The sequence below is a fragment of the Rhineura floridana genome, chromosome 1 (genome assembly GCF_030035675.1).
Source record: "Rhineura floridana isolate rRhiFlo1 chromosome 1, rRhiFlo1.hap2, whole genome shotgun sequence".
Classification (NCBI taxonomy): domain Eukaryota; kingdom Metazoa; phylum Chordata; class Lepidosauria; order Squamata; family Rhineuridae; genus Rhineura; species Rhineura floridana.
In genome coordinates this window covers 275,425,594-275,442,638 of record NC_084480.1, presented here as the reverse complement: position 1 = coordinate 275,442,638, position 17,045 = coordinate 275,425,594, and the positions used below count along the sequence as shown (strand labels likewise).

Sequence of the window (17,045 nt, the reverse complement as noted above, 5' to 3'; positions counted from 1 at the left end):
CTTTCTTGGCTGTGGACCTGATTCTAGGACTCAGCTGAAGTAGCATTCTAATGGCTATTCAGCCCTGTGTCTTCATACCACTGGGAGGACTTTGTATAAAATTGCAGTTACTTTCCTATGTTCTGTCTAGTGGCTTTATTGGCTACTGGGATGACACAAAATGAGATCATTCAGGGCATTGTCTTGTAAACTCCTTTTCTTTGTACTGTCGATGCTCTGTAAGTGGCTAGCACTGCATTAGTGAAAAGGCAAAACTGCTGGCACATCTGTGTTAAAAGCTGCTATTGTGCCAGCATTTACTAGGGTGCATCGCCGGTGTTCATTTGGTGGAAAGAGTGTGTATTGCATGGGCTGCCCATTTCACAACAGGACTGTATTTTTAAATCTTTAGTTACAGTAATTTGTACATGGATCTAGATTTTACATTTTCTGGTACTCTCTTTTGCGTGGGATTGATGGGCATGCACACAAGGAGATTTGATTCAATACGCTGCCTTTTTCTGAAGCTGGTAACCATAATTTCCTGGTTTGAAAAAATGGGAAACTATGGTTAATTAGTTTGATTGCTCACACCACAAAAGGAGCAAAGGGGCTTCAGGAGCAGACATTTATATCACATGAGATGTGATCATCTGAACACAGCAACTGTGAGCTTGTGTACAAATTAGAGTACACTCCTGACTCTTTGTTCAGAATTCAGAGTCAGAATTTGTTTTTCGATATGCTGTGCGCTCTGTATAATTTCACTGCTGATGCTCTGTTAGATTTCTCACCAGAAAGAGATACAAAAAGTTAGGGATAGTAAGCAGTGTTTCTCCGGTCTAGTCTGTATTTAAATCTATGACTTTTCTAGATCATATAGGCACCAACATTTGTTTAAAAGCTTTAATTTTTCTGATCCACCTCAGAATTTAGAGGTGGATAGCATTAACAAAAGAGTAGTACCAGGATTGTCTACCTTTGAAATTCCTTCTGGATTTTATAGCTGGATTTGTGGTAAACCTCAAGTTTTAACAAGAAATTTACAATTTATATTCTGATTGAGCAAGTCTTGCAGCTGAACCAGAAATGTTATTTTGCTTTGTTTATTTTTTGCTGTGTCCAGTATATAATTGGATACCAAGCAGCTCATATTCTATAGTGACTAGTCCAAAGATTGCATGATAAAAGTTGTCATTAAAACCACCTTTTTTGCTATTAGTTTGGCATGGACCACATGATTAAGCAAGCAGTTAGTAGATTTCTGAGGAAATAAATAAATACACTTTATTAACAATGAATGAAAATGTAAGATTTGGGCATGCATATTTTTTCTTACTTTCACAAATATCTTTCATGAAACTTGGCTCCTTCTGATTTTCTGTTGGAGTTGGGGGAGCCTTTTCATTCTCCTCTCATACTTTTTAAGGTTTTTTTCCTAGAATTTGCAGCAAGAATATTCTGGAAATTGCCTCCTTACCTGCCTATGTGGATTTTTTTCTGTATCCTAAAATATTTATTTTATCCTTGGAAGTTACTTCAAATGACAAAATTCATTTATCTATCAGAGTCAGTAGTGAATTGCATAGACTAAGCCTTGTGTCTAAAATTAACATTGGCTGCATTCTAGTCTTGTTTAGTGTGCATTAAATATTATGTGTATAGATTTGGGATTTCTACCATTTATTGCAGCCAGCAATATTACTTTCAAATATTCTAAACTGAAACTACTCCGGCAACAGAATTCTGAGGGTAGATAGGTTTACATAACTAGCTTTTCCACCATGATGTATCCTGGCCTTGTGGTAATACTCTGTTTGATCATATCTCAGATTAATGAACCAAGATATGAACAAGCTTTTTGGTGTGCATGTAGGCCCTTTGCTTCTCTTGTGGCAGGACCAAATAAACCAAGAAGTCTTCAGTTAATTATATTTTGTCCTGTTCTGGTCTAGTGAAGGAGCCTGTGGGGCAGGGCAGGAGCTGCAGAACCATGGTGAGCCCCAAGTAAGCAATTTGCTCTGAGAAAGGCTAGAGATGGACTGAAACCTTTTGAGCCTCTGCCTCCAGTCCAGACCTTCAAGCCTCTGTCCTCTTTTTGAGAACTGCAGTTCTTAAAGCAGGGATGGGTAACCTCTAGCCCAGCCATGGGTCTCCAGATGTTGTTGGACTACAATTCCCATCTGCCCCAGCCATCATGGCCAATGGTCAGGAATGATGGGAATTGTAGTTCAACAACATCTGGGGACTCAAAGGTTGGGAAAGACTGCTCTAGCCCTTCAGATGTTGCTGAATTACATCTCACTCCAACCTCAGCCAGCATGGCCAGTAGTGAAAGCTGATGGGCGTTGTAGTCTAACACCTGATGGTCAAAGGTTCCCCACCCTGTCCTTAAAGGGGCCATTTGACCATATCATATTTATTTATTATTTGATTTATATCCCGCCCTTCCTCCCAGCAGGAGCCCAGGGTGGCAAACAGAAATGCTAAAAACACTTTAAATCATCATAAAAAACCTTAAAATACATTAAAACAAAACAACTTTAAAAACATTTTAAAAAAAGCTTTAAAAACATCTTTTTTTAAAAAAAGGGTTAAAAACGTATTATTAAAGAAAACATATTAAAAGCAATTCTAACACAGACACAGACTGGGATCCAGTGCTGCAGTTCTGCTGGCGCATGGATTTCCTTGTGCATGGTGGAGTTTCCTCTTCCTCTCCTGTTCTCTCCAGCCCCTGTTCACTTGTCAACATTGGCTTCATAAGGTTGGAACCCTCTGGTGTAGATTTTTGGAGCACATAGGGGGACAAGAGGAAATTTAAGTTCCATTGGATCTGTGTGACGCGTTGGAAAGCATATGATTCTTCAAGCCCAGGGGAAGGTTCATGTGCGGGCTCTGGTTCTGGTTCCATGGGTACTAGTGCTGTGGGATCTGATCCATGGCTAAGTAAATAAAATTCTTAAGTAGTTGCTTTTCTATATAGGAAAGAATATTGAATGTTTTACTAAATGAACACTGACCAATATGTACAGCTTTTTAAAAATACTGTTTTATGTTTAGGCCCCTTCCAAGAATGTGGAATCCTTTGCATCGATGTTGAGACGCTCTCCCTTAATTCAGATGGGACCTGCCAAAGACAAAATTGTCATTGGACAAATTTTCCACATCATAGAAGATGATCTGTATATAGATTTTGGTGGCAAATTTCACTGTGTATGCAAGCGACCAGAAGTAGATGGCGAGTAAGTAAAACACTCATGATAGAAGTCTAATATACATAATAGAAGCTGAATATTCATGTATTTTAAATAGGACTCTGTGTAATTCTTAACTACTAAATTATTCACCCTCAAATCTTGAAACTCAATAATCCTTTCATTGGTTTTAGACATTACTTTAAAATTTTATTTTTTTTCTTTTCCTTCCAGCTGCTAACTGAATAATAAGAGATATGTTACATTTAATGTCAGAGACATGTTTCTCCAACATTATAAGGTCCTGTTCACCCCTCTCTCTCCTAATGAGTAAATGTGTAAAACTTTCATTCTCTGCCTGTACTGGCCTGTAGAAGAAGAGAGGAAGCCAAAACAAGTACCGTGCTCAGATTTGCTTTTACTACTCTTAAAATCTCCTTAAGGTGCCTGTATTGCTGGCAGTCAGCTCCTGCATTCTAGCAGGAAGAGAACTGCATAAGGAATCAGAAGAGGCTCAGGAGTCAAAATGGGTGAAGAAACAGGGTAGAATATAAAGCAATCTGAGAACAGTTGTGGTAGAAGGAAGAAAAATGAATTTGGAGGGGAGGCCCATCACACAGATCTCTGTGCTTTTCATGGGAGGATTTGAGATGGGTCTGGGAAAGGAAGAGGAATGAGGAAGCAGAACATGGAATGGGGAGCAAAAAGGAAATGAAGAGGGCTGACTGCATTGAAATAACTAGACTAATCTAGTGGGTCTCTGGTTTTAGATAATTTTGCCATGCAACAATGGAGATCAGAGAAAATTATAATATTCATGCCACCTATTTCCTAACATTCTCTTTGTCACATTCAAAGCATCTCGGAGAAGAGTGGTAAGCAGATTTGGGGATGGGGGAAGAGCTACACATTGATTTCTCATCCAATTGTTATGGGGGTGGGGGATTTCCTGTGTTGTCTGCCAACTGAACACCTGGCTTTAAGAGTCGGTAATACTGGCCATTTCTAAGAATCTGCAGTAAGTGCTACTGTCAGCCGAGGTAAATTTGTACTACCCACTAAAGCAGGCTTGAGTCCCCCCACAACCACACTGATGGATGAAAGGACATGAAGCCGAGAGAAGAGTTCCTTGCCTTTCTGTCTGTCATTGAAGCCATTTCTACTAGTGAAGGTGGGGAAAGATAGCCTGAGAGCGATAGGCAGGGTTGGTTTGTGAGGTCAAGAGATGAGTAAATAGGAGGAGGTAAGATTGGATCTCTTTTTCCATGTCCCCCAGCATGCCTGTGCAATCATAAGGCTCCTTAGCTAGCTTGCAAGCAATAACTAGTCACTTCAGTGAAATATTTCAATTTAATTAAATTCAGATAAATTCCTGTGCTTGAAGGTAAGTAATTACAAGGAAAAGTTCCTGTTCCAAAATAAAATGTGCAAACTAAGGTTATAAATGATAACAAAAAGGTGTTGTAACTTGTTCCTGTCATCACAGGATGGGGTTCCTAAGCTTTATAAAATATACTAAATAGATGTGCCGACTTACACCCTTGCAAATTCTTCTCTTTATAAGAATCTATAATCAAAGCTATCTGATTATTAACAGTTTCTTTGTGTGTGTGTTCATTTTTCCTTAACTTGCTCTTCAAAAGAAATGATGGTGGGAGTTTTGTGAATTGAGGTGGTTCGTTCATGTCTCCTGTTGGCAAATAAAGTCTGTCACATTTCACTTGCCCTTCTAGCCGCAAACTACCGCAATTCCAGAATTAAATCTTTGGCAAGACTGTTCTCCTTGTTCCAGTTCCATATCATTGGGTTTTTTTTAAAGGGAATAGCTGCTATTTATATTTGAAGAACTTTAAATTCAAGGAGGTAACATTTTAAAGTTGCTGTTACACAGTGCTATATTCTTAGCCCAAACAATGCATATGGTGCCAGCATGTCTGCTGTGAAACAGTAGACAGCTTTTCTTTTTTATAGTATCCACACATAGAAGTGATGTGATTGCAGGCTGAATCTATGCATTTTTCAGCAAATAACTTCCAATTTAAATATAGTAGTATATACTTTGGAAATTATAACTCTTTATCTGTTGTGGACTTCACATTATTTGCTTAGTTTCTTTACAGTGTACTTTTTGTTTTGCCACCCACTTTGTTGTTCTGCAGAAGTTATTTTCAGCCACAAATTGAGGTGCTGCTTTTTGTGGTTCAGTATTCCACAAAAATGCTATTGCCCAAAATGTTGAGACTATAAATTTGTACACAGTTCTGGAGTATGTCTTTGTTTAATGCTGTAGACAATTAAGCATTAGCTAGCAGAATTTACATTTTGGAGTCAATGTGTAAATCATCGCAAATCAAGATCCATCAGTGTATTCATTATACCTGAGAGACCAATCTGTTTTCCCCAGACTCCTATCCTGTGCCAGCACATGTAGTTGAATTAAGACAGATGACTAGACACGGGTACTGTTGAACTGACCTAAATGTTAACCAACACATGGAAAGAATTCAACCTTCATTGTAGGCATACTATTTTATCTCCTAGTGTGTAATTAAACTGAGAGAAGATTAATCATTCTTAACTTTTGCTTAACGTTTATTCTGTCATAGTTCAAGGAAAAGTGAGCACTGATTCAATATTGGTATGTCAATCACGCTCTCATATCCCATTCCCGGCTGGGGTCAGTGGCTGGGATCATATCTCCTCCCTTGTGCCACCTGTCTCCTATTGCCTCCAGAGGCAGGGACAGAAGCCAATGCTGCTCTCAGTGGTCAATAGAACCTGCTGTGTTCCTGCCCTTGCCAGGGCACACATTGGGATGGGAGCACCTGTCTTGTGTGGTTGCTTCTTGTCTGCCCCTCTGCTTCACCCCTAGTACTTCCATGCAAAAAAGCAGAGAGGCAGAAAAAGAGAGAAGGAATTTCCTGGCCCACTTTTGGGTCTGGCTGCTATGCAGCCCCCAAACAGTTACCCCTGTGGAAATGTGACATAAAGATTTCCCACCCCTTAACTAGCTCAATAGCAACACTATTCAAGACTAAAGGCAGCATAAAAAATGTCGGAGAGCCAATGCTACTCATTTATAAAATCAAGATTGCATGCTGTTTCAAAAGAAAAGTCTTAAAATCTTGGCTGAACTCAAATAAAGATGATCAAACCACTTAGCACAGGAAGTTCCACATGAAGGATTTTGCCACAGAGCAAGCCCTCTTCTATGTTGCCACCAAACAATATGGAAATCAATGGCAGGTCCATACCTGGTGCAATGGCCTCAAAATGAGGAGAGTTCTGGAAAGGAAGGAGCCAAATTGTAGTTGGTCCCAGCTGAGCTAACAAAGTGGAAGCGCAGTCTGACAGATGTAGCTGCTATTCAGCATCTTGCTGTATAAGCTCCCATGTAATTCAAAATGCAAATGTTACAGAAAAGTTTAGAATTGCAGTGTTTTGTAGGTAGTCCTACTTGCTCACTGTGCTATTGAATTCAGTGGGCTTACTCCCGGGTAAATGGAGTTAGGAATTTAGCCTTAGCGTAGATTTAACATGTAGTCAGTGTCTCGGGACACTTCTTTTTTTAGAAGTTGCAGTTCTCATATGGTTAACAATGTAGTATATTGGGGCACCAGGAGTAACAAAAAAATAATAATTTCAGGCAAAATGAATCTCAAGCTTACACATCATAGTGCTGGTAGTTGTTCCAAGTCCCTACCCCTGGATCTTCAATAGAAGAACAGAGGTGCTGTGGGAGTAATTAAGGTGGGAGAGAGTCAACTGGTGACTTTAGGCTTCTCATTTGACCTTGTCATGTGCACATGGATATTCTGTTGGCTGCAGAAGGGAGTGCAAAGCCATTCTTCCTCCTTCACTTCCTAGGCTCTTTAGCCCCCATTGAGCCGGGAACAGTGGCTGAGGACAAAAGCTGTATACACTGTACAAACAGAGCACCAAAGCAGCAGTACACTGACTCATTCTTCGCTCTGTGTGAGAACTGAGGGGGACTCTATTCACTTCCTTTGTGCTGGTGTCTGTCAACAGCGCTGTTTGAGGCAAGGCCTATTGTGCTGGCCAATGTTTCTTATTGACCCAAGTCTGTGCCTGTAATGTTCCCAGGGTTGAAGTTGCGAGTGAGAGAATGTTTGAAAAGGGGTAATCATAGGGTAAATGCATTTTGCTGCATTGTCATCTGACCTATTAAATCTAAACTGTGGTCTTTGTTAATGCAAACAGGTAATTATGTAGTCACAGCTGCAGCTATTGACATCTGGTTACCGCCCTAAGGGGGGAAAATATGTGGTTTTCTCTACTGTGTCTAGGTCCTTGAAAGTTTGACTTTAATGATATTAAGTGGAAGTAGAGGATGGATTAGTGAGACTGACAGGTCAACAAGGTAGATACACGTAAGGGAAAAGAGCTGTGGCTACTGATGTAAATGTCTTCATCTTACCTTTTTCAGCATTTTCCTATTGCTGTAGGATTGGCTGTTTTGCATTTCCAGATTTAGTTTATTAATGATTGTGAGGAGAGTTTGGGGAGTACACTTTGTATCTTGCCTTCCTACCTCTTTTCATATTATAATACTGTTGTCACTTTCTTTCCCATAACTAACACACTGCTGTGGCTCACATGTATACTATCCCATCTTTCTCTACTGAGCTGCTAGAACTCAACATTTAAAGCATTATTATGTGTAGGCTTAAATCCTTAAGTGTTAAGTGTGCTGGGATGGTAATAGCACACAATTTTTATAGTGACTGTCTTATTTTCAGCATAAAAAAGGTTGACATACATGGTACCTGTTGAAAATCCTTCTTTACTGAAAAATCCTGTTTCCAGTGTATTCTTAGGAATGTTAAAGACAGATGTTTTAAAAGGCAGTGTTCATTGGAGCCTAACACAATATTCCAAATTTGATGATTAACTTACATTTTGAAAACAAGGTTGTAGTGAATGTAAAGCCAGAAATTCAGTTTGATAATTTGATCAGCTTGACAGATCTCTCAGGTCCTTGCTTTTTAGGTGGCTGCTTAAGTGAAAAGAATCTGTACCACCGCTATGTATATGCAATATGTATATCATCAGCCCTACATATTAACAGAGATATTTGTAAAATTCAGCATGGATTATTAGGCTTTATAATGTGAAAAAGAACCTGGGATCTAGAAGCTTCTTGGTTAGTATTATTGAATTACTGACCCAGTTATTTATTAATTACTATTAAATATTTATTAAACATTTTTAGTAAAATATTTCTACCTAGTCTTTCTATACAAAAATACTCCCAGGGTGGCAATAAAACAATTGAATCAACATTAAATTAGTATTTAACACATGGCTGCAGCACCAACAAGGAGCAGATCAATCAATAAATGTAAACTGTAATTGGCTTCACCTATCCCAAAAGCCTTCTGGAACACCAGGTTTTACCTGGTCTCTAAAAGGACAACAGTGATGGGCTTTCTTAGCAGGGCATTCCATAGTCAAGGCACCATGATGGACTTTAGTGACCAGCTGCTGTATTACAGACAAAGGGGAACTCAGAAATGGTTCACATCAGTTTTGATGAGTGCTCTTTTGAATCTCTCTATCTTTCCTTTTCATTTTTTCTGAATTTGCTTCAATATTTTTATTTTGCTTCTCCTGTGTTTCTGAGACTTTGACAAAGTGGCTAGCAGGAACATTTTCTTACACTTCAGTAAATCACAGAAGAATTCCCTTCTGATTGTTATTGCTCTAAGAGGATCTCTATCTCAACCAAGATACAGGACATATGGAATCACATGTTACAGTAGTTGTAGATGTTGCCTTCTTTTAAAAAATAATCAATTCAAATTTTTTGAGGAAACAAAAGATGTTGTGAGTTCAAAAGAGAATAATTACTTATTAACCTACAACTCTCTCTCTCTCTTCTTTGATGAATGGGACTCCTGGGAAACATGATCCACCTGTGACTCACAGTACTGGAGTACTGCATGCTAATTACAGAACTGAACTCATCTAGCAATGATGTAAAACATATTTTCAGCCACCGCTTACTCATTGCTTAAACTCAACTGGTACTCATGGTGTTGTTACTCAAATTTGTGAACTTAGTATTGCAAGGCATACTGTTGCTGCACATTTTCCACTAATTTTGTCTCTTGAGGATGTACTAATTAAACAATTAATTAAACTATGAAGTACATATCACAATCAAATATATACAGTGCCAGCTTCAGCTGTATGCTAACTATTGTAGCTGCTTCCCCTTATTTGTTTTAGTGTGTAGCATGAGACCAACAGACAGCAGTGGTAATAGACTTGAAAAGTAGTTGTGGTATTGGAGGAGAGCTTTGCATATACCACGGACTGCAAAAAAGACAAATAATTAGGTGTTAGAACAAATTAAACCACAGCTATCACTAGAAGCTAAAATGATGACTCTGAGGTTGTCATACTTTGGAAACATCATGAGAAGAATAGAAAAGACAATAATGCTGGGAAAAACAGAAGGGAGTAGGTAAAGAGGAAGACCAAACAAGAGATGGATTGATTCCGTAAAGGAAGCCACAGACCTGAACTTACAAGATCTGAACAGGGTGGTTTAGAATAGATGCTATTGGAGATCACTGATTCATAGGGTCTCCGTAAGTCGTAATCGACTTGAAGGCATATAACAACAACGAATACTTTTTAAAAAATATGTGGAAGTAGCCAGGCAATGTAACTTGTTTATGTTTATGTTTTTATTTACAAATTTACATCAGTTTATTCTATTTCATAGCCAACACTTTCTCAAGGGCTCCCAAAGTGGCTTTAGTTTACTCTTTCTTTCTTTTGTTTGTAATGTACAATGAAAAAATATGTAGCAGTAAAATCATACAAAATACAGGGAAAAAACCGTAAGATTCAGTATCAGCATCCACATAGAAAAGCGTTCTTAAAGAGCCAATTTTATAGTACCTGTTGGGAAAAGCAGTGATGGTACCAGAGAAAAGGAATTCTGTAAGTGTGATACAGTGACAGAAAAGGCCATGCATCTTATGCTCACCCTCCTCACTTCTGAAGACAGGGGAACACAATAGAGGGACCTAAATGTTGACCAGAATGCACAAATAGGCACATGTGGGATGAGGCAGTCCGTCAGGTATCCCAGCCCCAATGGTTTCAAGGCCTTAAAGATTAAAAGCACCTTGAACTGGACTCAGAAACAAGTGGCAGATGATAAGAGATATATGTTGTATGTGGCAAGCCCCTGTTAGAAGTCTGGCTGCTGTATTTTGAAGTATTTGAACCCTTCTGCATATGGATTTTATTCAGCTAAGTCCTACTCAGAGTAGATGAAATTAATGAACCAAAGTTAGTCATGTCTATTAACCTCAGTGGGTCTACTGGAACTAGCATTGAATACCACCTGAGGTATATTACAATATTAGTTTTATTATTAACATAATATGAGAAGAACTAGGTAGCAGTATCCAAAATGTGGGGGTTTTTTTCTTTCCCTTAAAAGGGGTAGTAATGGAGTCAGGCAAATACTGCATGCAGGCATCTCACCTATTGTGAATATTTAAAGTAATTAACAGGTCACCTTTCAGGTCAAAGCCCACCTAAGGTGGCTTCAAAAGATCAAAAAGCTGAATGCTCAAGCCTGCTTTATAAAATAATAGCTTTGACTCTTCAATTCAGTATTGTAGTTAAGTCCTGTATGCTTGCATATTTACTGACATGGGGGCATTCTGGGTACAAAGGTTTAACAAAATTATATTTTACGTAACTATTAAGAGGTGAAATGTGACTATTTAACTGATACTGTTGATGAATCATATTTTGCTTTGTCTTTTGCCTGCCTTATAAGGATTCTATTTACTAATAGGCAAAAACCTTGCGGTTTAAGAACGTACCTATAGCCAACAAACATTTCTATCAAACTATAAAAAGCAGGGAAATTGGGCAGCTCTAGTGAATGCACCAGGGGAGCAGGAGACCTGATCTTCTCTTTGAGATATTGTATTGCCCTACAACTTGGTCAAAATGCAAACACAATTCGGGTTGGTCTTTCACAGTCCAATCCACTTCCTGTGTAGGTGGGAAGAATTTGGTAACATGTGCCTCTGAGCATATGGTGAGTGGTGGCAACACCTGCCATCTCTAAAGATAGAGAATTAGATTTTTGTATGTTTGTTGATGTTCTTCTTACTTGGCTTCTTTTCTGTGTTACTACTGTTTCTACAGAGAATCTAACCTAGAAAATTATATTTCTCTCATTATTCATTATAGAAATCTGTGTCAAATTTATTCTTATTAATTTCAAAGCCTTTTTATTGTTCAGAGTCTTATGATGGTGAAGATGAGCCTGTTTTGTTTCAAACTGGAGTTTATGCTCTATTTCTATTTTGGGCGCATTAACAGTTGAATCTGAAACTGCAGTTTGATGTAAAATAAGACGGATCACAATATGTTGCTACTTAAGCAATAACTCTAGCTGTTGGAAAAAACAAACTTGGCCTGCCCAAGATGCATGTTTTCAGCCTGCTATGCTTAAACTACTCCACTTAAGGAAAGGTGGGCATGGTCAATTAAAAACATAGAGCACGATTAGGATTTTGCTAGAATATATTTCACCTCCCACTGTTTTATCTTGTGCAAACTGAGACACTCCTCATGTCTGTTGGAAACTATTCTGCAGAACTGTCAGTGCCATTATTCCACAATTATTTTTGGAGCTTTTTTTTCAGTGTTGCAAAGTGTTGTTGTACTTCACATATTCACAGAAACAGAAGCAAAAGAAAATAATTTACTACAGGAAACTGCACTAAAATTGCAAAGTAAATCAAACATATTTAAAGTGACTATCTGAACGATATCAACTGTTTTAATATAGTTGCTTCCTTCCTGCTAAAACAAGATCAGCACAGCACATGTCGTCTTTCTGTTATTTGGGCTGACTTCAGGTGTTGCCACTCACCATATGCTCACAGGCACACGTTACCAAATTCTTACAAGCTACACAGGAAGTGGATTGGACTGCGAAAGACCAAGCCAAATTGTGTTTGCATTTTGCCAAATTTGTAGGGCAGTACAGTATGTCAGAGAGGAGATCAGGTCTCCTGCTTTCCTGGTGCATTCACTATAGCTGCCCAATTTCCCTGCTTTTTAAAGTTTGATAGAAATATCTGTTGGCTATAGGTACATTCTTAAACTGCAAGGTTTTTTGCCTGTTAGTGAATTTCCCTGCTTTTTAGTCTGGGAGGTAAGAAATGGGATCCTGTGCAAGTTTGCTGAGAATGGATTGATCATTTGCCTGCTTATTGAGTTCAGTGGGATTTACTCCCCTGCAATCATTCTTAGGATAGGTGAAACTGACCCCAGGAGATGGGGAGGGGAGGAGGGGGCTGGGGGGCAGGCAGGAGGGGGAGGAGGAGGGCAAGTTTGATCATTTGCATGCTTATTGAGTTCAATGGGATTTACTCCTGTGCAATCATGGCTAGGATAGGTGAAACTGACCATGGGGGAGGAGGGGGGGAGGAGAGAATAGAGGGAAGGAAGAAGGGGGAGAGGGGAGCAGAAGGAGTGGGAGTGGGAGGAGGGGATTGGAAGGGGAGGGGAATGGGTGAAGGAAGTGGGATGGGTGAAGGAAGGGTGAGGGAAGGGGTAAAAGGAAGGTGATGGGAGGGAGGAGGAGGAGGAGGAGGAGAAGGGGAGGGCAGGTTTGATCATTTGCATGCTTATTGAGTTCAATGGGATTTACTCCCATGCAATCATGCTTGAAAATGAAACGGACTGCCTTCAAGTCAATTCCGACTTATGGCGACTCTATGAACAGGCTTTTCATGGTAAGTGGTATTCAGAGGTGGTTTACCATTGCCTTCCTCTGAGGCTGAGAGGCAGTGACCGGCCCAAAGTCACCCAGTGAGCTTCATGGCTGTGTGGGGATTTGAACCTTGGTCTCCCAGGTTGTAGTCATAGGTTAGGTAAAACTGACCATGGGGGGGGCGGAGGGGAAGGGGGATTGGAAGGGGATGGAGAGGGGAAGGGAGTGGTGAAGAAAGGGAGAGAGAAGGGAGGGAATAGGAGGGAGGAGGGAGGGAGGGCAGGTTTGATCATTTGCATGTTTTTTGAGTTCAGTGGGATTTACTCCTGTGCAATCATGCTTAGGATAGGTGAAAATGACCTAGGGGAGGGAGGAAGGGGGAGGAGGAGGATAGGGAGGGGAGGAGATTGGATGGGTGGTCACTGGTCAGAGGGAAAGCCACTTTTCTTTCCAAAAGGAAAACATGGTGAACAGTATCATTCTTTTTCAGGGTTTCCCCCACTTTTTTATTCTACAGCAGACACATGTAGCCTCCCACCCAAATTTAAACCAAAGCTGTCCCTGGCCACATCCACACCAGACTTTTATTTCCCTTTAGATAGTCATGGCTTCTCCCAAAGAATCCTGGGAAGTGCTGAGAGCTGCTAGGAGATGCCCCGTTCTCCTCACAGAGCTTCAGTCAGAGTGGCTGACTGTTAAACTACTCTGGCCACTGGTGCACTGTCAGGTGAATAGGAATCTCCTTTCAGCACCCTTCACAAACTACACTTTCCAGGATTTTTGTGGGGAAGCCATGACTGTCTAAAGTGAAATAAAGGTCTGGTGTGGGTGTGGCCCCCTGATTAGGCAAGCCCAGCAGTTGTGAGTCTGACTTTTAGAACACTGACAGTTGGTTCTTACTGAGCATGCCTGACATTATCATTGTGTTCAAGCCAAAATTTCTTAATTAAAAATCAGGCAGCCTTTTTTTTTTAACCTTAAAGCTGCAGAAGATGAAGGTCAGAGTATGGGGCAAGGTCAGTAATAGGATTACAGGTACTCTGTGAACATGGGTGATTTTCAATTAATTTCAACCGATTATGAGAACTCTGACAGAAAAAAGTCCAAAAGGGGTCTGTTTTTCCCCTCTCTCTTTTTACACTTTCAACTCTCGATTCTCTCTGACTGTTTTGTGTATTGCCATGAAAATTTAGAGGGTTGTTAAGCAAGCGTTTCTGAGTTCAGGACTATAAGTTTTGTAAGGTTTTGTTTTGAAATGAGCTTATGGGAAGCATCAGAATGGCATGGGGGGTATTTTCAATTTAACATTGTGGAATGTGAAAAATCCACACTGACTGTAGTATGACTCTTGTGACTGTATAATAAGAGCTCATTGACACTAGAAGAAATTTCTTACTAGTTTTGGTGGGTTAATTTGTATACATTTTGTTCCTGGGATAGCTTTATAACTTGAAGCCGGTAGGCCTACTTGTAATCTTATTTGTATAGCCTTCTCAGTTTTTTGCTTTCTTTGTTCTAAGTAGAAGAACCAAAAGCCTTGGTATGTTACAGCATGAAACTGTAAACCAATTTTCCTTTGGACACCATATCTGAAAAACAATGTGTTGTTTAAGACCTTGCTTGCAATATTTGTAATTCCTTACAGGCTAAGTAAAAGACATACTTCTCTGTTTTGTAAAGTGTCTTAATTAGTATTGGCTGAAAGCCATGGCCAGTATAAAATAAGATTTTCCTAAGACAACAGCAGAAACTTGTAGAATTAGTTTTTGGCAAGGTCTTGGCTGTCTTAGCAGCATTCTCTGCTTGTACTTACCTGTTGTAAGAGTACAAGATGCTGTCCATGCCTGAAACAAAGCAGGTGGACATTTTCCCAATGCAAATCTAAATTTTTAAAGTGGTTTGGGAAAGAAAGGTAACTATCAGTGAACATGGTCACTGTTACAATCCAACAGTACTCAAGTCACAGAAGGATAGACTGACTAAACCTGTGGAAAAATGTTAGCATTGTCAGACTGTACCAGATAAAGAGAAGCAGCTCTCTTTCAGATGTTCTTCATTTGTTTCAACTTGATATTTTTTTCTCCTTTCCTGCACATCTGAAATTTGAGTCCAGATGAGTTGCTTCTTCCATATAAGATTATAGCACAAAGAAACAAACATTGGAGCAACTATGGATATCTTACTTATTCTATGAAACAACAATATAATATGGATGTTAATAAGTAAAGAGCTTTACTGGTATATTCTGGTTGTTAAGATTTCAGATTAATTTGGAATCTTGTATATATCTTTATAAAAAATAAAACAATGTAAATGCAAATTAAGTGGGTAATGTCCGTTGATGATCCATTTTTATTTATTAAAACTATTATCTGTTATGGGCGACATCTGGTGATGTCCATCTGCTTGTGCAACAGAATTCTACTTGAGCAATGGGACTTCTGGTTTATCTTCTCTCCTCTAGCCTCCCATGCAACCCTCAATCTGCTCTGGAGTGTTGGGGGACCCTCCAGAGCAGATTGTGGGGGTGCAGGGGTAGAGAAAGGAGAAGCCCCATTGGGCAAGCAGACACTTTGCTCATGCTACATTGGATCTCACACTATGTTTATATGATGTGCATTTGTCATATTTATAGATATTTATTATTTCTTGATTAAATTTATATCCCGCCCTTCCTCCAAAAGGAACCCTTTTTTTTGTTTTGTATATTTTTATGATTTTTAAAAAAAAGAATAGGACAGCATGTTGAGACAACAAATGATCTTAAGAATGTAGATATATGTAATTCTTTAATATATGTTGTACACAGAGGAACAGTAGAACTGCAGACCCCAGACGGTGATCTGTCAAATTTACAATAACTCAAGCAGGTCTTTAGTACAAGTCCATTGACATGCTGGGATGAGAGAAGCACCTTATCTGTCTTGGCTTTTGCTGTTGTCGGAACAGAAAGTGAGTGTGAATATATAGGGGGTAGACTTTCGTTGTTGGATGAAAAACAGACCCATTCCCATGTAATGAAGTGTGTCTGATACATTGCAGTTCTAGGTCTCATTGTCACATTTCTCTGTGACAGTGGAGGGAAGTATGTGTGCAAGTGTGGGCAGTGGATATTCTGCAGAATCACCCAATTCCTTGGCTGGATGAACAAATGTCCTTTATTTCTTGTTCCTTTGCCGATGGGCAGTGGCTTCATAGGGTCCTTTCTTTAATATAGAGTTTCTGAGAGAGGGTATGAGATACCTTGGGAAAGGAATGGGGAGTATAGGAAGGTTAAAAGAAACCACTTGGCGTTTCTGTAGTGCCACAATCCTGTCTGAAAGTATGCAAGAGTGACAGACAATGACAACAAGATGAAAGACGGGGCATGATTAGGTATATGATCATTGTGAGGCAGGAAGTGCTTCAGAACAAGATGCCAGATTTCCATCCTTTGAATGCAAAAAAAGGTATCCATATGGTCTAATGTTTGGTGATGTTGGGCTTGAGCTAGGTTATAAAGTTTGGTAATCCCAGTTCTAGTGCTGATTCAGAAAGCGAAATGCTCTAATGGTCTACTAAGCATAACTAAGCATATTGGTAGACAGAAATGGAGCAAGTTCAGTTGTATTTTGTGTTGATTATAAGCATGTGAAATATGGAAAGATTTCTAGAGCCCGAACAATGGAGTGAGAAAAGTATGGGATATGTGTGTTCATGGTGGTGGTGGATGTGCAGCACCTCAACATTGTCCGCTTTTCAGAGTTTTGTTCCAAGAGGGTAGATATACCTCTGTGGGGGAGGGTTCTATTAACCGGGCACAACAAAATAATAAAGAGCAGGGCTGGTGCCAGACATGACTGGGCCCTTGGGCACCAACCTGCCCCAGGCCTGTGGCGCTGTAGCCCAACACCCCCCGATACAGGTGTTGCAGGCTAATCAGCCCATTCTTGCATCCCACCTACCTCTTGTGTTGTGTGAATGATGTGCATGCATACCACACATGCCTGCCATCAACCAGGATGGCGGTGAGGGTGTCAGCCCCTTAGGGAAGCCCCCATTGGCATCGAGGGTGATAGTAGGCATGCATGCAAAGCACACATGGC

The 17,045-nt window shown here is 39.8% G+C and overlaps 1 protein-coding gene across 1 annotated transcript in view; it reads left to right on the top strand.

Annotated features, from left to right (window-relative positions):
• Positions 1–17,045, top strand: part of TPD52 (tumor protein D52) — a 136,999-nt gene that overhangs the window by 79,309 nt on the left and 40,645 nt on the right. Inside the window, exon 6 of the mRNA XM_061601985.1 lies at positions 3,043–3,224. Coding sequence (XP_061457969.1) covers positions 3,043–3,224 — 182 coding nt within the window. The remainder of the gene's footprint in view (positions 1–3,042; positions 3,225–17,045) is intronic.